The sequence below is a fragment of the Pogona vitticeps genome, chromosome 1 (assembly GCF_051106095.1).
Source record: "Pogona vitticeps strain Pit_001003342236 chromosome 1, PviZW2.1, whole genome shotgun sequence".
Classification (NCBI taxonomy): Eukaryota; Metazoa; Chordata; class Lepidosauria; order Squamata; family Agamidae; genus Pogona; species Pogona vitticeps.
In genome coordinates, this window is record NC_135783.1 from 162660496 (window position 1) to 162682255 (window position 21760).

General features: G+C 42.0%; 1 protein-coding gene across 1 annotated transcript in view; it reads right to left on the reverse strand.

Moving 5' to 3' along the window:
* Positions 1 to 8696: 8696 nt before the first annotated feature.
* TRAM2 (translocation associated membrane protein 2) overlaps positions 8697 to 21760 on the reverse strand; it is a 52982-nt gene continuing 39918 nt past the window's right edge. The window contains exons 5-11 of the mRNA XM_020790586.3: positions 21179 to 21237; positions 18500 to 18584; positions 17224 to 17294; positions 15234 to 15338; positions 14169 to 14312; positions 12575 to 12744; positions 8697 to 11225 (exon numbers count right to left, since the gene is read on the reverse strand). Of these exons, the coding sequence (XP_020646245.2) occupies positions 11152 to 11225; positions 12575 to 12744; positions 14169 to 14312; positions 15234 to 15338; positions 17224 to 17294; positions 18500 to 18584; positions 21179 to 21237 (708 nt within the window). The 3' untranslated portion in view covers positions 8697 to 11151. The remainder of the gene's footprint in view (positions 11226 to 12574; positions 12745 to 14168; positions 14313 to 15233; positions 15339 to 17223; positions 17295 to 18499; positions 18585 to 21178; positions 21238 to 21760) is intronic.

Sequence of the window (21760 nt, forward strand, 5' to 3'; positions counted from 1 at the left end):
CCCGGAAACAAACATGATGTCACTACTGTAGACTCATTATGCACAGCCTTACATCTTCAGAGAAAGCAACTTTTCTCACTCTTGTAACTGCACTATTAATGGATGGTTGTAGTTGATTTATAAGAGAAAAGCAATACAATCTTCCCCTTTCAAAGCTTTTTAACTAGAGACTAGGTGACTGAGCACAGCTCTTTTTTCATATTTCTTAACCAACACAGATTTAAATATGAGCACTATGCTTAGGTTAAGCCTAGATCTTTATTCTCAGATACCTTCTGTTACATACAGCACTGATGTTACCTGTCTGTCATGGGTTTGGAGGGAAAGTTCCATCCTATGGGGAGTGGAAGGCGGGACATCAGGAGGAGGGGCTGTACTGTATATATATGTGAAGCGTGTGTGGAGAAGTTTAGACGCTGGGATGTGAAGAAGCAGCAGCTGGGAAGAAGAAGCTGGTGTGGGAGTCTGTGTGTCAGACAGGGTACTACTGTGTGTCAGAGTACCAACCTGATAGGTTCAGGTGTCTGTTGGTTAGCCAGAACTGATAGGTTCAGGGTCTGTGCTTCAAGTTAAGGGTTCTGTGTGAACCAAACTGTGTGTATGTATGAGTGAAACTAAGCCACGTTACTATATCTTATTCACCTGATCATTTTATTTTCCCTGTGTGTTGTTTTAAATAAACCTTATTCTTTTATTTGTTAAAAATCCATCCCTGGTCTGTGTGACTTCTTATAGGGAATGGTTGGTGGCAGCTTAGTTAACGTGTGGCAGATCCCAGTAGGTCTGGGTTTGTCACATTGATTGGTGTCCAGCGTGTGGGATACGACTGGTCCAGTTGTCCAGTGGTCCAGCAAAGCCTTGGCACGTGTGCCCAGAGCAAGGGGGGTCTAGTCAGGGACAATCTGAGGCGCGTAGGTAATCTTCTAGGTGTACCTCACGGGGAGGTGCGCTAGTAGAAGAACGTGCCAACTGGGGAGACTAGATTAGGGTGCTCTGAGGCAGCCTGTTTTTGGCGGGAAAAAAGCTGAGGCAAAACTGTAAAGTAACAGGGATCTAGCTTGTCTGCTGAGAGGCCCAGCAGAGGGGGGTAGACTCCGGCTGGCTACAGTTGCAAGTAGTGCTGAAGGACAGCAGCAATCTATAGGGAAAGCTGGTTCTGAGGCAAAAGAAAAAAAAAAGTGGTCGTTTTATTTTGAGGCTTGACTTTTTAAAGCAGCTTGTTCTGAGGGGGGATTATGCCCTTGACTCGAAGCCAAGTGGCAGAAATGGGTGAAGTGAAAGACCCCCAGGTTGACCAAGGTTCTGAGGATGAATTTGGCTCAGTGCAAGGTGACAGCACGGGAGAACAGAACCCCGAGCTCAGAAAAATGCTCCTAGCCCAACAGCATGAACTGAGGGTGAGGGAAATGGAAATCAGAAGAAAAGAAAGAGCTGAAATCAGTCAGGCAGAGGCAGATGCCAAGAAAAGGGGAATGGACATGAGGATCAAACAGATGGAACTGAAACTCCAAATTAGAATGGTACAATTAGAATTGAAGTTCCTAAATAAGTTTATTAACAATTTATCAGTGGAAGAAATGTCAAAGAAAGAAAAGTATGAGGCTCAGGCCAGACAAAGTGAGCAAGATCTTGAAAAATATAATCAGCAAAAAGACATTAAATTAAAAGAAATCAGAGATAAGACTGAAGAAAAAGTGAAAGAGATAAAAGCTAGGGCTGAGGAAGAAATTTTACAGATCAGGGCTGAGTTTGAGGCTAAGCAAAAGGAGCTAGAAAGGAAACCAAAATCTGTGGCCGAAGCAGCAGAGATCGCAGATTTTATTTACCAGATAAGAAAGCCCTTGGGTGAGGGGAAAGCTATGGGGAAATCCAAAGAAACCTACAGCAAGTACTCTCAGGGACCAGGGAAAAGCCAGCAAGGGGGAGGGGCCCATGGTGAAGGGAAGCCCTCAGACATGAAACCAAGACCTCAGATTTTGGAGGGAAAACCAAAACAAGATGAGAAAGACTCAAAATACACCAGAAAATGTTATTTCTGTCAGGGAAAGGGCCATCTAATCTCAGAGTGTGAGAAATTAAAGCAGCTAAAAGGAATGGTGCCTCAGGAGTCGAGTGGAACCAAGCCAAAAGCTGTGTTCTGTGTCCAGAAAGAGCAAGGCTCATTGTCACTGAGGGAGCCTGTTGCCATGGCTACTCAATCTGAAACAGCTACATCTGCTGATCAGGCTGAGGAAAATGGTCCTCTTGTAGAGGTCAGGCGCTGCCTGTTGGTGAGAACAGATTCCCAGTTGTTTGAGACAGCAGGGGTGGACGTAGGAATACTTGACCGTCAGTATCGGGGGCTGCGGGACACTTGTTCCCAGGTGACCCTGTGCCATCCAGATATTATTCCTAGGGAGTATGTAATCCCAAATGAGAGCATGAAGGTGGCAGGGATTGAGGGGCAGGTAATCTCTCTGCCAGTAGCAGAGGTACCTGTGAACTTTCAAGGCTGGAGGGGAGTTTGGCGGCTAGCGATTTCATCGATTCTGCCAGCAGCCGTGCTCGTGGGAAATGACCTGGCTGAACATGTGAAACGGGTGCTAGTGATTACACGTTCACAAGCCACCACGGGGACAGTTCAGGGGGGTAATGATGAGCCCGAGACGGAAGCAGAGGGGAGTTCAGAAGCTGTGGTGGAAACCTTAACCACAGACAGCAGATTTGGACAAGAGCAAAAGGCAGACGCCACTCTCCAAAAGTGTTTTGAACAGGTGACTGACGCCCAGCTAACACCTGAAACCCCAGTGAGATTTCTGGAGAAAAAGGGGATTTTATATAGAGAGACCCTGAGGAATATCTCAAAAGGGGGAGATAGGATCAGAAGTCAGCTGGTGGTACCTGAAAAGTATCGCCCCATGATCTTACAAAGGGGGCACTCTGACATGTTTGCTGCACACTTAGGGGTGAACAAAACACAGCAGAGAATCACACAGAATTTCTACTGGCCTGACATAGGGAAGCAGATCAGGGAGTTCTGTAAACAATGTGATGTGTGTCAAAGGCAGGGGAATAGCCGCGATAGGACCAAAGCAAAGTTGTGCCCTTTGCCTGTGATTGACACTCCGTTCAAATGCATAGGGGTGGATATTGTGGGACCTTTGCCCAAGGCCACAAAGAGGGGGAACAGGTTCATTCTCACCAATGTGGACCATGCCACGAGGTACCCTGAAGCCATACCCTTGACTAACATTGAAACTAACACAGTGGCAGATGCCTTGGTGGGGTATATGTCCAGGATGGGATTTGCCTCAGAAATAATCACAGATTTGGGCGCATCGTTCACATCAAAGCTCATGAAACGCTTATGGCAAATCTGTGGAATTAAGCACAAGGAAACCACTGCCTATCATCCTGAAAGTAATGGGTTAACTGAGAAGTTCAATGGGACTCTAATGCGCATGATTAGGGCTTACTTGGCAGAGAATCCAAACAATTGGGACCAGAAGCTGCAATCCCTTTTGTTTGCTTATCGATCAGTGCCACAAGCCAGTACCGGGTTCAGTCCGTTTGAACTTTTATTTGGGAGAAGGGTGAAAGGGCCCCTTGATTTGATCAAACAAAATTGGGAGCAGATCACCCAGGATGACCCACAAGACGTTGTGACAGATAGAGACTCCTTGAGGAAGGACCTAAAGAGAAACCTAGAGCTAGCAGAAGAGACCCTGCAAGCTCAAAAGGTCAGAAAGAAAGCCTGGTGTGTCCAGAGAGCCAGGGAGAGGCACTTTGACCCAGGGGAGGAAGTGCTTTGGCCTAGGCTCTGCAAAGAGAACAAACTGCAGCTGGGTATCCCAGAAACAAAATACTTGGGTCACATGGTAGGGGGAGGAGTGATAAAACCCCTGGAGGCCAAAATAGAAGCTGTTCGTGATTGGCCCAGACCCAACACCAAGAAAAAAGTCAAATCATTTCTTGGGTTGGTGGGCTACTACAGAAAGTTCATCCCGAGGTTTAGCGAGATTGCGGCTCTGCTGACCGATCTGACGAGGAAGAAGGCTGATGACCGCATCCCGTGGACCAGTGACTGTGAGGCGGCGTTCCAGAGGTTGAAGGAGGCGCTCGTCCAGTATCCAGTGCTGCGTGCTCCAGACTTCGACCGGGAGTTCATCATCTACACCGATGCGTCTAACAGCGGGGTAGGAGCAGTTCTGTGCCAGGAGGATGAGAATGGTGACCAGCATCCAGTGTCCTACCTGAGTAGGAAACTCCAAAAAGGTGAGAGACATTTGGCAACCGTGGAGAAGGAGTGTTTGGCCATAGTCTACGCGATCCAGAAGGCCAAGCCTTACATCTGGGGAAGACATTTTGTTCTGTGCACTGACCATTCACCACTGCAATGGTTAAAGACAATGAAAACCCACAATAGCAAACTTATGAGGTGGGCTTTAAATCTGCAGGACTATGACTTTGAAGTGAAGGTGGTCAGAGGGTCAGTGAACTGTGTTGCTGACGCCTTGTCAAGAAGACCTGAAGAATGAAGACGGCGAAAGAAACATGGACTATGTATATATATTGATGACAAAAAGTTAAATGTACCTGTTTTTTGAATTTGGTTTGTATGAATAAAGGTAACTTGATGTAATGTATATGGTAAATGTTTAAATGCCTAATTGATATGGTTAACTTAGAATGTAAGTATAAGTAAGTATGATATTGTATGTATAACTGTTTTTGTATGTTTTGGGTCCAGGTTGTTTTTTGGTGAAAAGCACCTTAGCTTTCCCCCTACAAAACAACTTATAAAGAGGGGAGGTGTTACATACAGCACTGATGTTACCTGTCTGTCATGGGTTTGGAGGGAAAGTTCCATCCTATGGGGAGTGGAAGGCGGGACATCAGGAGGAGGGGCTGTACTGTATATATATGTGAAGCGTGTGTGGAGAAGTTTAGACGCTGGGATGTGAAGAAGCAGCAGCTGGGAAGAAGAAGCTGGTGTGGGAGTCTGTGTGTCAGACAGGGTACTACTGTGTGTCAGAGTACCAACCTGATAGGTTCAGGTGTCTGTTGGTTAGCCAGAACTGATAGGTTCAGGGTCTGTGCTTCAAGTTAAGGGTTCTGTGTGAACCAAACTGTGTGTATGTATGAGTGAAACTAAGCCACGTTACTATATCTTATTCACCTGATCATTTTATTTTCCCTGTGTGTTGTTTTAAATAAACCTTATTCTTTTATTTGTTAAAAATCCATCCCTGGTCTGTGTGACTTCTTATAGGGAATGGTTGGTGGCAGCTTAGTTAACGTGTGGCAGATCCCAGTAGGTCTGGGTTTGTCACACCTTCATTCTCAGATACCCAATTATATCCCATGAAGTAAATTAGGCTTAGAGTATACACATCACTTAGTAGCTGAGTGCCTGCCTATCCATGTAACTCAGTCAGGTTTCAAAGATCCTCACATCAGTGTTCTCTGAAGATTACCTAGTTTGTCACTCGAATTAGCATATGAAACTGAGCCTCGCGGCGCAGTGGTTAAACCGCTGTACTGCAGCCAAAACTGTGCTCATGACCTGGGGTTCAATCCCAGGTAGTTGGCTCAAGGTTAACTCAGGCTTCTATCCTTCCGAGGTCGGTAAAATGAGTACCCAGCTTGCTGGGGGGGGGGGGCAATGTGTAGCCTGTATAATTAACTTGTAAGCCGCCCAGAGAGTGCTTGAAGCACTATGGGGCGGTATATAAGCAGCACACTTTGCTTTGCTTTGCTTTATGGAGACATCCATATCTACTGCCAGTATCTACAGTGGCAGGCTTCTCGCCTACCACTGTAAATACTGGCAGTAACTCTCTGTCTCTGCGGTCCTTCTAGTTAAGAACTCAAGAAATAGGCTGGGAGAGAAAAGGAAATGAACACAGTACCTTCTACTGTATAACTCATACTCCAATGAAAGGGTTAATCTTAAACCCAGAGCATAGCGAGCAAGGTAACAAGACTCCATTCTAGTTCCCACATGTAGTGAGTTAAATCTGAATAGGAGCATATCCACATAATCAGGAACCCCTATTTTTCAGGGTTCCTAGCTGCATGTATATCGCATTCCTGCTCAGACCTACTGCCATGCACAAGAGCTAGGAGGGAGGGGAGGGGAGGAGAGGACTAACCTGCTCCCTCCACTCATAAGTTAGCATTAACCTGTTTACTGGATGCCTATAGGACATGCAGACATTGTGTTCCACAGCCATTCCCATTCTCTTCTAAGGCTGATGTTCTGCCCCAAGACTGGGGATGAACTATAACTAAATAGCAACAGATGTTAACACAGACATGAACCAACATCAGGCTTCATAAGTAGATGGATTTTTGCCCACACAAAATCCACACACAAATTTTTAAAATAGATTTTTGATTATTCTATGCCTTTTTTATTTTAGAAAATACTGTGTCACAAATATCTTTTATAAAAACTGGATTAACAACAGCAAAGTCCATATACAAGTTGTATTTTTTAATGGCAGAGGGGAAATATGATCGAGAAGAAAATCCTCCCAGGAACAATCAAGATTAAAGTATGGAAGAGCAGGGATTTTGTATCATGTTCCTGGCTTCAATTTGGTCCGTAATTAGAAATATTAATGGGGAAAAGGGACAGCAATGTACATTTCCAACATCATCTTCAACTGTACTCTGCCTCAGGTACTCATTTGCAGAACACTGATACTGATAATGGTTTCTGAATGATAACCAAAAAACAAACAAACAAAAACAAATCCCTCAATAAATATTTCCTGGTTGTAACTGGGCATTCAGAATAGGAATGACTGTCCTTTTGGAAGACACAAAAATCAGATGTTGAATTAACTGTTTTTGATCATTAGCAATGGAAGCAGAAGACAGTCTTAATTACATCTGCAACTCTTACAAGTAGGTTTACACAGCATCTGTATTACATTCCAAAAGCAGATACTGTACTAAACACTTAAATGTTGTGTGGGCCTGATAATGAAGAGGACTTCCATTCTCCTCACTGCTTTACTAGATGGTTACTGTACTTGCAACAAAACAAAAGAATTAAGCTATTTTTAAGAATACAGATATTAAAGCCCTGCTGTGCAAAGCTCTATTTACTGAACTTTGGAAAGTTTAGGGTTAGATCTCAGAATCATGCTACATATAATCCAATCAGCTTAGGGCATGGCAGGCAGGAAGAAAGTGCTATGAGACTTCTTTGTCAAACCAGAATAGATGCAAGAAGAGGAGGCCCATGACTGAGTTCAAAACAAACCAGACCGCTCACAAAAAACACTGAAATCTGAGCACACTGAAGGCAAACTATTTTTCCCATTTCCTTCTTCCAGGATGAGATCACCAAAAAGGGATACAAATCCAGGTAAGCTTTTTAATTGGCCAGTCTGGGAGTCAGTGTGCTGGGCAATGGGAGTATAACACTGAATCAGAAACCAAGAGTTAATTGTTTTAGCCATGCTTGTCTCCCCCTTCTTCCTGCAAAACGTAGAAACATGTTACATGTACTGTAGCTCTGTAATGCTTCAGGGAGGCTCTTCTTATACATGCACACTACAGTTTCTGAGCTAGTATGAAGCAGAACATCACTGGGATAGAGATGCTACTGCTTCCTACCATAATGCTTTCTGCTAAGCTGTCTGCAATTTCTACCTTTTCCCTTTTAAGGATGAATTCAGAGGGTCAAGAGGCAGTTTTCAGTTGAAATGTGTCATGAAGGAAAAGGGGCAAGCCAATATGCTTGCTATATATCCGTTCTGCTTCGAAATGCAGGCTTGGGGAGGGCACAGAACCAAAATCAAGCATGAAGAATCACAGAACTTCTAATTCTATCTTCACTTATCACAAAAGGACTTCAAGAACAGAACAGAAGTGAGATTCCTTACAATTTCATTTATGTGATTTCAGAAACGGAGTCAATGACCTGGAGTTAAAAGCAAGCAGAGGAATCTGGCGAGCCTGCTCATGCTACTGTTGCTTGTGTTATACTACAACACTGATGTTTGTTTCTAAAACTGTTACAATGAAAAAGAGGTTTATACTTACCAAGCAACTCCTACCTAGAGCCCAAAAGGCATAGAAACTGAGGCAATGTGTTCAGCAAAAGCTGTCCCTTTTATGAATTAATTACTAATCTAGTGTACATATGTGAAATACACTAATGCATATATAGAAGCAATATGAAAGATAAAAAGGAACTAAAGGCTATACGGCATTGTAAGGCACTTGCAAAACTGTAATAGGCTACACTGTGGCTTAACTTGTGCAAGAAGAAAGTAGCTGAGCAAACTGGACTGGCTAAAGACAATTTTATGCAGTTTTAAAAAGTTATCCTCTTTTGAGTCCCAGCAGCTCAAGAGCCAAACTGAGTCAGGAGAGGTCCTATCTTTGAACAAAGGTCTCTCTCTTTGGAACAGTGATCAATTATTTGTAGGAGGGAGGAGGGCAGAAGGAAGGCAGGTCTGGTTTCCATTAGGCTCAACAAGAAGAGCTGACTCACAGTTCTATCATGCTGATTTAACCTAACCCGACCTACATAGCACCATTGTCTACCCAGCTTAGTCCTTCACTCCTATATAAAAATCAAGCAGATGAGGTATATGTAGGGTTCAACAAGAGCGAAGAAATGACAGGCATGAAGTGGTAAGGCTTGCTTCAAATCAGAATATCTGTAGTCTGGATACTCCAAGATCTGGGGAGGGGGGATTACATATACTCTCAAGAAGTACCAATCAGGAATAGAGCGAATACTAAAAGCATGACGACAGGGATATACATGGTGCTACAGCAGTTCAAATGCTATAAGCTGCTTAGGGAGTCTTGCTCACCTCATACTATGCAACATTTCTAAAAGCTTTAGGACAAGATTGTACTTGTGGCCCTCTAACCTGAACAAACCTTACCAACCATACACATTGTGGGCCTACCATGGTTGGGGCAACTCTTCGGTTTTGCAATTGGAAGCTGGAGGACCCATAGTATCCTTGGTAGGAAACACATGGATGGTGTGTTGCATTTGATTTCTTGGAACATAAGTTGCACAGACATGCTTTAAGTATCCCAGAAAAAAAACATGCACAAGATAATACTGAAATCTGTACAACATTAAAGATCCTCATTTTGGAAAATCAATTTAAAAATGGTAATCTGGACATTTGATGTCCTGTGTCCTTTACTTAAAGTTTCAGCTGTGGTTTTCCAGCAGAATGAAAGGATATCCACTCAGCATAAATGGTTATTTAACACTTTTACCATTCTTTACTTCTACTTTTCCTCATACCCTGCCAAAAACAGATATTTGCACCATGTATCAACCAGGAAAAAATGGTACTGTGGCCGAAACAAAAGAATTCCACAGGGAAGCTATGTATCACCACTTACGGCAAAGGAGAATGGAAGTCTCAAGTTCCCTTCTTTCGATTAAGTGATTATCTAAAATCCAGAAGACCTTGACAGAGAAAATATTCCTGACATGAACCAATGGCACTGTGGCTTAAAGCATATTGTAGTACTCAAGACTAGCCATGCTGCATGAGGTGCCTCAACAGTAGAAAGAAGAGATACCACATTCTGAAAACAACAAACAACAATTCCCCTTGTCTTGATGCTCTGCCACTTCTAGTTTCACTTCAGAAACAAGAGGAAATGTAGAAGTTACAAAAGAGTGGCTTTCGAGGTAGATTTTAAACTTAACATTATCCACCAGCTTTGGGAATAGGTGATCAACTGGGTGGAAAACAATTCCCCGTAAGATAGTTTCCTTCTCCCCACATTCATAATTATGACACAGGGGAATTAAGGAGCTAGGAATTGGATTGCCCAGTGCCCCTTCTGGAAGTGATCTATTTGGAAGAGGGGGAAGAAATAACATTCTCAGCACCCACAAGGGGCAAACAGAATGGAAAGGCGCTGGGTAAAACATATAAAAAGGGGAAGCTAAAATTATATAGAAGGCATAGGTTTCAACCTGAATGACAATTACTAGGGAGTAAGTCCCAATGAACACAGCAGGACCTACTTCCAAGGAAATATGCACAGGCTAACTGCAAAAAACCCTATATTATCATCTTGTGTTGGGATGGAAGGAGCACCTAAGTAGAATGGACACAGTCATGACATTCATGTCAGTTCACCAACAAAAACTGTTACATAAACATTAAAATATATGGCAACTCTCTCCGGCCCCCCACATTGAAGAAATCACAGACTATCACAGAAGAATGTGCAGTTGGGAGTAACAAAGCTGCTTCCTTCACTAAGGCACTGTATGTTGTGAGAGACTTTCTAAGACAGTGGAGAGGGAAAACATGCTGCGCACCCACCATACACTGTCAAGTCAGCAGGTCTCTGTGCAGGAGTTACAGGAGACAATTCTTGCCCAAACATCAGTGAATTCTATTTCATGTTGAATGGAAGAAGCATTACAAAGAAGATGTTTGTATCTGCCTAAATCTCCAGAAGAATGCATCCAGAGGGAAGCATTTGACCTTTGAGACAAGGCTTTGCAGGGTGCATTTTTCCATCATGTTGTGAAGGCCTACACTGTCCCTAAACATTTCACTAGGCTTATGGGGTGTATTACAGAATTAGGAAGTACAGACAGAAACGTCACCTTTAGATATTTGTTCCTTGATCATGACTCAAAATAACATTTCCTGGAAACCCCACTTGTTCAAGAGTCAAACAATCAAAACTCCTACATAATGCCCCTCCCCTGGCTCTATTCCCATGGCAGGACAACTCATCAGATCCTACAGCTGCTCTCTCTCCCCAGACCAATGCACCACTAGATGCAGTGAAATTGGAAGGGGAAAACTATACACTGAGGATAGATTTGTGAGAAAAATTCACTGGCAAAACATTCCCAGGTGCAGGAAAACAAGCAAGAACATGGTGAAGAGAAAAATGCACAAGAAGGTAACACATTAGCTGGGGAAAAGTGTTTGGTGTTCCTAAACCCCACCAGGAAGGAAGAGGGGTTTTTTGGTTATTGCAAACTGGCAAGAGAGAACGTGATCTTTTCATACAGTGTGTTCAAGCCATTTGAGGTGGAGCTTTGTAAGGCCAGAAGGAAGAAATCTGCTTCTTATTCCCAGAGTCCTCAGTCTTGCATTCTCCATCTCCTCCTCAAAACCCCTTGCAGGCTGTCCTTTGGCTCTATGGAGACTTGAGCTTCTTGGTGCGTGGTGAGGTACCGTTCTCTGTTTTTACTACCCCATTTTCATGATAGCCTGGGGAAGGTATGACACCAAAGATAAGTTTGCTTTAAAAACTGGATCAGAGTAACACTTAAGCAGTTTTGTCAAAGGTTCAAACAATAGGCTCTAGAATTATATATGCAGGGAGTGCTACAATTTCAGACCGAAGTGCGCCAGTGGCATCAGTGGAATCACACAGATGCATGGAACCGGGACTTTTTCTTTCAAGATTCCCCACACTGAAAACGTGGAACTTAGCAGTATGGGCAGAACTACTCAACAACCACCAAAATTGAGGCTTATAGAAATTTTATCCTACACTGTCTTTAGGAACAGAGAAGTCTGAACATAGAGGTGAGCAGTTGGTTTTACTCTCGTAGTTATTTCTGGCTCCTAGACTTTCTTCTACGCTGTTCATCTTCAGTCACATCAGCCTCTGGCATCAGATTATACCACACACTACTCAGTGATGGCTAGGAAAGGTGCAAGGAAATTGAGAAGCATCTCTACATCATTACTTAATCCCCAAAATGAAGCCCCTTGGCTCTTCCTATATGGCACCACTGAAGCACCTGATATTGCAAGCAAAGCTTATCATAAAGATCCAAAAAACCATCAGTATCCAGTTCTAGTTTAAATTAAGATAGATCTTTAGTTGAGTAGATAACACAAGACAACATAGTTGGTCTGGATGGATTTTGTGTCCGAGGGAAAAAAGCATACAGTGATGCCTCACTTTACGACGTTAATTCGTTCCAGCGAAATCGCTGTAGAACGAAAACGTCGTAAAGTGAAATAAAAAAGCCCACTGGGCTGAAAACTCACCAACCAGTGAAGATCCTCCATAGAGGCAGCCATTTTCGGTGCCTGTGCAGCAAGGAATCCGTCCCTAAGCACAGCAGGGGGCCATTTTCTTCGGCCGGCGGCCATTTTGAAGCCCGATGATCAGCTGTTTTTGATCGTCATAAAGCGAAAATCGTTTCCCGAAGCAGGGAACCGATCATCGCAAAGCGGAAAAACCCCATTCAAACCATCGTTTTGCGATCACAAAAGTGATTGCAAAAACCTCACTGTCAAGTAGATTCATAGTTAAACAGGGTAGTCGTAAAGCGGGGTTCGACTGTACTTTACTTTTCTATACTACCTGCATATATGACAGTAGGTGCACATCTCAGAAGAGGCAAATTCTGTTCTCTTTTAAACAGGAACTGCTACGGCCAATTTTAATGAACATTTGTTATCAGAAACAATTCTTCAACAGACTAATCTGATGCTCCATTAGACATTTTCAGTTGATCAAAAGGTTTTTCATCAACTAAACTTAACAACTGACTACACACTGCCGTTCTTCAAAATCAAGCATTTTAAAGGATGATGCTCACCAGACTCCCTTTTTATGGTTTTCAGTTGCTGTTTGCCATGGGCAGCTGCTACTGCTCTTTTTCTGGCACTCTGCTCGTTCCAGTACTCCCGCCAGCGCCGCAGCTGGAAGTGGATGAAGCGCCACATCATCCAGGCTTGTGAGAAGCACAGCAGAAGCAGCACACACATTCTAGGAGAAGGCAAGAGAAATAGGCTGGGAAAAAGCCATGGCTCATCCAGCTATCTCCTAGATCCGGAGATCCACCAAACAGGTTACATCAATTTAACTGCCCTGCCAACAAGTTATCTTTCCTCAAGAAGAAATAAACGGCAGCCGTGTGGTCCAAACAAAATTAAATCCAAATGCATAAATAGGTGATACCTTTATAGACCACTTTACAGATCACACATTGTTTAATCCACAAAAGCTCAGTTTATTGTCTGATGAGTTTTTAGTGGTCTATAATGGTATCGCCTATTTTTGCATTTGCCCCAAGAAGAAGAAATATTGAGACTGACCAAAGCATCAAATCTTTCTCTGCCTAAGTGGCTAGGGCATTGGTGGACCAGGACTTTTGTCTGATCTATAACCAGAGGTGGGTAAAGTCTGCAGCCTATGACAGGATAGCTTGTTTGCACAAAGGAGCTGCCTCTTTGGGCTTTTCTATTTTTTCCCATAGGTGCAGAAACCTGGAAAACAAAATATTCTGAAAAGAACTTATGCAGCTTCTGAAATGAAGAGAATAGCTCTTGCAGAGGTGGCCATACAGTCCCATATGCATATCTGCATCAGGTTGTGCGTATTTGTGGAACAGACCTAGATGAATAATTCTACAGTTTAAAATCTCCAAGGCCCCTAAAATAACATTCACTGGCTAAATGAATGGATAATTTGTCAAAACCCATTTGTATCTTGTTATACCAGCACAGCTACATACATTCATGTTTCTTCACTCTCCCGCCCATGAAAAAAAAAATCAATCAAAACGTATGTTATTTTCACCCATTATTCCCAAAGTCTGCTCCCACCACTCTAGAAGAAATTCCTTCCATCCTCTCCCTGCTGACCTAAATCCTGTGCGTGTGTGTGTTATAAGGTGTCAAGTTGGAAGTGACTTACAGTGATCTTAATAGGGCTTTCCCGGTAAATGAGACATTTAAGGAGTCATTTTACCAGTTCCATACCCCCACTGAATTTCCATGGCTGGGTAGGGGTTTGAACCCACATTTCTTAAGTCCTGATCTGATGCTTTATTTGCCCATACCACACTGGGTAATCTGACTTAAACCATGGGGAAGCTGGATTAGAACAAATAGCACAGTTAGTGCTTTCAAGCAAATTCCCTCTGAACAAAACTTCGCTACCCCAACCCTGTCTTAAAATACTATGGGAGATTCTAATTCAGTGCCAAGTGCAATCAGTATGGTTTCCAGTGTAACACAGGAGTGGGACTTTGCACAGGAAAAGAAGCATGCCATCCTGCAGTATAGATCCAATCTTATCTATGGGAAATACATGAGAAACATTAGATCAGCACCCACCCTAAACTGCTAATGCACAGAGACCTAGCAGATTTCTTCATGCCCTAGAAGCAGAATCCACTGGTGTCTTACCTGAAAAGCAAAGTGTTGAAGTTTCCTTTTTCAGGGTCAAACGCCTGGTTTTCTACCCGAGCCAACCCAAAGCCAACGACTAGCACTGAAAGGGTGAGGGTGAAAAGCCGGGTGATGACGAATACCACTGCCCATGCATTAAACCTTGTAAAAATTAAACATAAAACCACTTTTAAAAAAAATTGAGTGAAAACTTGCCAGTGTTATTTGGTTGGCAGTATACGACAAGACTGCCAGCATGGAACCGTGTTCTGGACTGCCTCAAAACGTACCCTGAGAGATACAGAACATACTCTGTATCAAAAGACCAGTGAGCTCAAATAGTAGTCTTGGCTGATGACTACAGAGATCCATAAATAACACATCAAGCTGTCATCAGCCACACAGAGCTCTCAATGCGACAACTGAGTAACCAACTGCAATGGTTTCTATATTTCAAACAAACAGTTTAAGTCCTTCTCAGCAGTTACAATTTTCTGTATGCACGAGCACACCCTAGACACTTTTCCCTCTGAGTCACAAACTCACTGGATTTTTCCAGTTTTCAAGCACTAGGAAAAAGGACCTCCTAGAAAAGGGAGGTACAAATGCCACATAAGGATATTAAAGGATAGACACTGTGGCTGGTCCTACAACTTCCACCAGTGCCTACCAGAAACAGCCCTGTACATCTTTCCTACCCGTACCCTTTGCTTATTGAAACAGTTTAGGAGAGGGTGCCTCTGGTTGCTTGGTGCTCGACTGTTCTGCTATGAATAATATTCTCTAACGCAGAGGTTCTCAACTTTAGGTCTTCCAAATTTTCTGGATTTCAACTTTCAGAAGCCCTGTTTGAATGTTTGATGGGCAGGAATTCTGGAAGTTGTAACTCAAAACATCCGAGGGTGGAAAGAATCAGAGCTACTGCTGTGGTTTACTTGATCATTATGCTAGGTGTTATAAATGTATCATTCTAAATCAAGATGCACCATTAGATTTACACCTTTGCTGGTGGACCTGAGAAGCTATGCCAAACCATAACCAGGAAGCTACTTCTTCACTCCAAAAGCATCTAAAAACACTTACAGCTTTTCATTGTTTTCATCTGTGAAATAGAAAAGGCGAGCCATGTGAAAGAGGAATTCGGCTACATGCTGCAGCAGCAGCAAGATCAGTCCCAGGCGTGTGAGGCTGGAGAAACAGAGGAATAGAGTTTAAAATAAGTTTAAAAATGTATATGTTGAACCTTCCAGGTACTCCACTGTAGCTCTCACCCAAATATTTTGTCAAGCTATACCTTGACCACGGATACAGTAAAGCCAATTATTCTTGCTTTTCCAAGTTTAAATAAGTCAAATTGTACAATCTATATATAAACTGAGCAATTGGAAATTTGCAGGTTTTATGTAATTTGGCTAGCTACAGAAGAGGCAAAACACTACATGGGAAATTCCACACCCTGGGGATGGGAACTCCTGCTCAATCACAAATCTCTCACCCGTCTGAGATTTCATGAAAACAAGGCTCACACAGTTTTCAAGCCTATCAATTTGCCAAACCATGGGCTACATTATTTCAGCTTCTGAACAAGAACGTTTTTATTCGAAAGAAAAACAAGATTTATAGGTTCCTGAGCTTCTCTGGGTGGGACTGCTACACCAACTGCTCCTCTAGCCCACAACTTATGGCTGCTTTTGGCCCGAAAGGTGCTGCTTACTACCAAAGAGAAACACACATACACACACACACACACAGAGGGGGGGTGGCCAGTGCATTTTTGGGTTTCTATGTGGGATTGTATCAGATTTGACTTTTCTTCTCTTTTTTGTATGTGTTGTTCCAACGCTAACAAAAGAAATGAACATGTGAGTACCAAAACATTTGCAACTGCAACAATTTTCTGAGAGAAGGGTTGTATTTTCTGACAGAATTGCAAGGGTGCCAATATTCTTGGCCATGACTGTAGCTAGTTGAGATTCTGAAGATGTTCCTCAGCTGTTGAAATGCTTGGCTCATGAGATTCTTTTGGTTTCCTCAGTGACATGACAGAGGTGGTTTTATCTGTGTTTCTGTACCTTAGTTTTTATTTTTTAGATTTGCCTGCCATTCAGATGTTCTCAATTTTTTCAACTGTACTATTACAACATTCAATTGTATTATAACAGTTCAGAATCAGAATGACAGAGGTAGGCCTAGTTTTGTTTTGGGACTACAACCCACAGAACCCCCCAGGCAGTATGGAGAACTCTGAGAGCTGTAGTCCAAAAATACAAATATGTATGCCTCTAATAAAAAGTTTTACATAGGTGCTCAGTGTATAACCAGTGATGGCTACCTTCAACTCTTTGAGCGTTAAACATCCACTATATTTAAAAAATAACATGAACTCTGCCCACACCCACCCCCCAAAAACTGCATTCTGTGCATTACAATCATGAAACAAATTCATTTCTGACTATAACTAAAGTAGGTAAATCTTCTTAGAGAAGGCCAACAATGTGGTAGCAGAAAGATACAATGGCCACTCAAAAAGAACAACAACAACAAAACCTATAAAGTACCAGTATTAAAAGGCACTTTCAGAGAAGAGGATAAAAATCTTATTTCATTCACTGAACAACAAATGGCATTTCAACTCCAGAAAGCTAATTCCAAAGCTAAAATTATTCTGAAATACTTTTGATGACAATGAAACCTATTACTTCTTCTTGTAAAATAATATCTGCAGACTAAAAATAAATTAAAATTCCTATTCCACAAGTGCTGCCATAGAGATAACAGGGTGAAATTCTGTTCATTGAATGTAGTCAACTTTGGAGGGTTTGGGAGTCATTTCCCGCTCCTACGCACCATCCCATTAAAACTGGAAGAGGCCTAACATGCACATTCAGTCTCTAACAAGCATTCTTTCCTTTTCACATTTTTTCAAAACAAGGTATGTGTGCAGAGGGAGACACCTGTTTTCAAGAAGAACTCCACTTATTAACAGATACTTCCAGGATGGAGGTTCTGGGCAGGAATAACAGAGGTAACATGTAGCAGCCATAATAAAGATAATGAGCTCAATAGCACTTACTTTAAGAGGTATGCTCCTGCTATATGCACCAAGTAGAGGCCGATATATTGAAGCTGACGAGGAATCTCTTCCTGGAAAAGAAGCAATATTTATCTCAAGCCAGCAATGAATGGGTATATATAAACTGTTCCCGATTAAATTTGGGAAAACAGATCAAGGAGGTTTCTTGTAAATCTCACATCAAAGCAATGCAAGTAGCAGTACATTATTATGGCAAGTACATGTCAGCAAGGCTTTGTTTCCATGGACTAACTAAAAACTTCCAATGCTCAGATAAACAAAGCCAATTAAATGGATGCATCTTATAGGCAAAACAAAGTACTTCTCACAATATATTGTGCAACAGAGAAAATACACTTGAGGCTTTTTTTGGCTTTCAAGTTAGACAATCAATTATTTAAAACATTTACTTATGTAAAATATGTTTTAAAAATTTTCATCTTATATTTAACAGTTCATCTGGTAGCCAAAGACAAGAACGAACTCCATGAGTGGGAGTAGGCAGGTGCCCGGAGAGGAGATAGCTCAGGCTCCCTCCCTTCCTAGTCTCTTTGGCTTCCATATGGACTGAAAAGAAAGGGAAGCCCATCTTTCTGCAGTATCCTTTCTCGGCTAGCACACTAGTTGTCAATGGCAACTTCCTTCTTTTTTTTTCCCCAGTAGCCTGCTGACAGCCCAGTATACTAGCTTTCAGTACTAAAAATGCAAAAGGAACGGTTGCTCCTTCTCCAGGGCCAAACCTGGAACTAGGAATTGCAGATTAAGACATACTGAGTGCTCACTTATTGAATTTTTTTTTTTTTTTGACATATTGGCTTCCTAGGGACTCACAATTATTCTAATAAAATGAGACAAAGCAAAATGGGGAACTAAATAGGTCACTAACGAAAAAATATAATGGAGAAGAGACACAACACAGGAGAGAAAAATCCTTATTTTCCCATATATTTTGGACCCTTTTATTGATAATAGCACTTCACCAGGGAAATTTCCCATACAAATAACTGTTATTATAAAACACATTTATGTTTATATGATCAATGCTATACACACTTCATCTCTCCACAACTTTAAGATATCATTTTAGTTACAGTATATAATGATTTAATTCATGGCCAAACATGCACATGATAAGGATTATAAAATACACACATTATAAAAATGCAACAACATTGTAATTGGAGCAATACTATAGGTTATCCACTCATCAAAGTGTCTATGAAAGAAAACTCCATGTCTAGTTTTAGTGCAAGAATATGCTTCAGCCAGCACTCACCTTCCGCACCTTCTGGAAATACAGTTCAGGCAGTGCATGCAACCAATAGGACAGCTGGCAAAGGTAGAAAAATTTGACCTGGAACCTAGTATTTAAAGAAGAAGCAACAGCATGTCTCTTTCACATCCATATCAAGCAAGCCCCCTTCCATACCCAACCCACCCCTGAAGGCTGTGAATTGTCCTTTGGCAGTCCAAAGAAAAAGGCTTTTTGAGAGACTAAACATTCATTAATTCAAGGGTGAAGACATTAATTAACCTGCACCATATACACTGATGTTCACTCTTACCTCAAGTAGTTACAATATAATACAAATTTATTCTACAGTCAAAGGCCTGATAAAATAGAATAAAAGTACAGTATAAATTCAGAAAGTAAATTTAAAAAGTTTAAAATGAGTTGAACATCAGGACTCTTTTTCGAATTAGATTACATTATCAAGTAGTTGCATTATGATGGACCATATTCTGTTGTTACCTGCTATAGAGTGCTTTGGGATGATGGGGAAGTAATGAGTCACTTCTACTGAACCACCCCTGCATTCTGATCTGGCAGACCAGGAAGCAGATGGCCAAATCCTGTATCTAACTTCCACCAGAAAAAGGGATGTGAATTTCCACAGGGACACATTCCTGACTGTGCAACCTATGGAGACTTTTGTGAGACAGCCAGAGAGATAATAGTTGCAAAAGCGAGGTACATATATGGATGATTACGACAACCACATCTGTTCATTTCTTTGAGGGACAAGGCCCTCAGGATCACCCTGAAGGCAAACAGCCTGTGGGAAAACTGCATCCGGCAGCCAAATGGTATTTATTTAGAAGCCATGTGGTAGCCAAAGATACTGACAGCATTTGGAGCAACATTCCCTCTAATTTTCAGATCCACTGTAGGGGAGCCTCACCTCATCTGTGTGTGCAGGGGTGGGGTTCCGGCTGAACCAGAATTAAACAGGCCCCAATTCTGGCTCCCCGTGCGCAGCCCCCATGGAGCTCTGGGTGTGTGCACAGAGGGTACGTTGGTTTAGAGCAAAAAAGATGAGGCAAGGAAGTTTAAGTTCAAGGAGTACCTTCCCAAAGCCAAGAAAATCATGTTTCTAATTCTTCTGTGGGCATTTCTGTCAAGTTACAATCTCTGTCAATGTGCACACTTTTCAGGTACACTGAATATATTCCTCTGATGTTGTAAACAAGCAACAGTAACTCAGTTCGCTTCTGTCACCAAAAAACTTATTTTACATCATGGTGTTCTTGTGGGGATATAGAAAATGTTGAAAGACATTCACTGAGGCAAGGCCTACTAAAGGTCATTAAACACCAGTATAGCTTTGTTGAAAAAGACTGCACACTGGAATTCAAGCACAAGCTTCTTCCACCACATTCCAGTGCAAGGTACAATGGGATGTTACTCTAAATAAGTGATAAAGAAACCAAATGACTGCTTTACATACTGTAAAACATAGCAATGAATTACTGTAAAAGCATATTCATAATTTTCAAATTGTGAGATAAGGTAGGGAACCAACTGGGACACTGGGAAGAACAGGGCTGGCTGGTCAGGCATGAATCTGAAAAATGAACCACAAAACCAGGTCATTTTTCAGGGGGTTCATGATAGTTTGCGGTTTGTGAGTAGCCACGGATCACAATCCATTGGTTTTCCACTGTGTGCCTATCTCTAGTCTAAAGTAATTTGGAACTAATACTGAAAGTCAAGCAAAATCCTTTGCTTTAAGAAATTGGTGACAAAAAACCCAGTTCCCTTAGCTTGGGGGTTCCCAGCCTTGGGTCTACAGAGGTTCTCAGACTGCAACTCCCAGAAGCCTTTGCCAGCAAGGCTAGTGGCAAAAGCTTCTGGTAGTTGCAGGTCAAGAAGATTTGAGAGTCAAGGTTGAGGAATCAGTGCCTTAGCTGGTTGAGACAGCACTCTGTGGCCTTATTCAAGAACTACCTCTTTGTGTAGAGTCACCATGGCTACAGAGAAGCACTCTATCACCAGACCCCTCTGCTTTCAGTGTTGTTGCCCTTCTGTATGTGGAACACAAAGGCTCGAAAAAGAAAACCCTTCCATCTCAGCGGGAGCTCTCCACTTGAGTCAGGACCCTGATTTTCCAAGCTCTCTGGCAGATAGTTGCTCTCCGTGGCTGAGACAATGTCCATGTCTGATGATTGAACATACCAGAAGCAGAGATTACCAGAGCATTTCCCTCCCTCCATGGCGACTGTAAATAGATGGATAATGCCTGAATAGCGCTTCTATCTCTTGAGCCAGTGACAGTATAGCAGTACCCCTGGCCAAGAATTAAAACTATAGAAAGCAACGGCAGAAATGAAGCAGAGCTACATGCTGCAGTCTATATGGGGCAAACACAGATACAATTCTAAAAAAAAAATGCAAAGACTTCCAGATAAAATATAGGTTGTGTCACAAAAAAGGACCCTTTGGTAGCTGCAGAGGATGAGATGCAGCCTTCATTTTCCTTCCCAGGATAAGGGTTTTGCCTGCAATATCACCAGAGCTCACAGGAGGGGGCTGTGAGAACATTTTAGAGATTTGAAGATGCTACTGAAACATTAGGTGATTTTTTTTATTACCACTATCACTCAGTCTTGAGGTCAGATAAACTAAGAAGGAAGTGGTTGCACTCTACAGTACAGCTACTCTGCGGCTACTTACGGGAGACGAGCATGAGGATAGTTCTCCCACAAACTCTTGGGATTTGATAAGTATCCTTCCTGAACAGGGAAAGAAGGAAATAAGATCTGTAAATTAAGTTATCTTGGGTGAATGAATGAGCCTGACAAATTCTTTGTAGCCTGAGCAAAGAGAATAGACTGATACACAAATAGATGGCAAATTCACATTCAGAAGCTATCATTTTTACCTCCGCAAATGCAGTTTAAAAAAAAACACATTAAATGAAATGTGCCTTCTTTGTCCACATTTATATCAAAAGGTCAGTAAGTTCTCTACAGAGCAAATACATAAGTAGGTCACAAATGTGTGTGCATTTTTAAAAGTTCATTAAATTTTTACTCCTTTTATAATTATCATCATTTTTAATTAAATCTGATCTTACAGTAAGGTCTAGCCAAGCTTGTTCAGTACATTCAGTAAATATAAATAATATGCCAGGGGAATGAAAGGCAGCGATGGTATGACACTGATGGTATGTCTTCCCTCCTCTCTGAAGAAATGGAAAAAATGCTTACAGGGAGTATTACTCTCTCTCAATTTCTCCAGTCTCTTGTCTTTGTC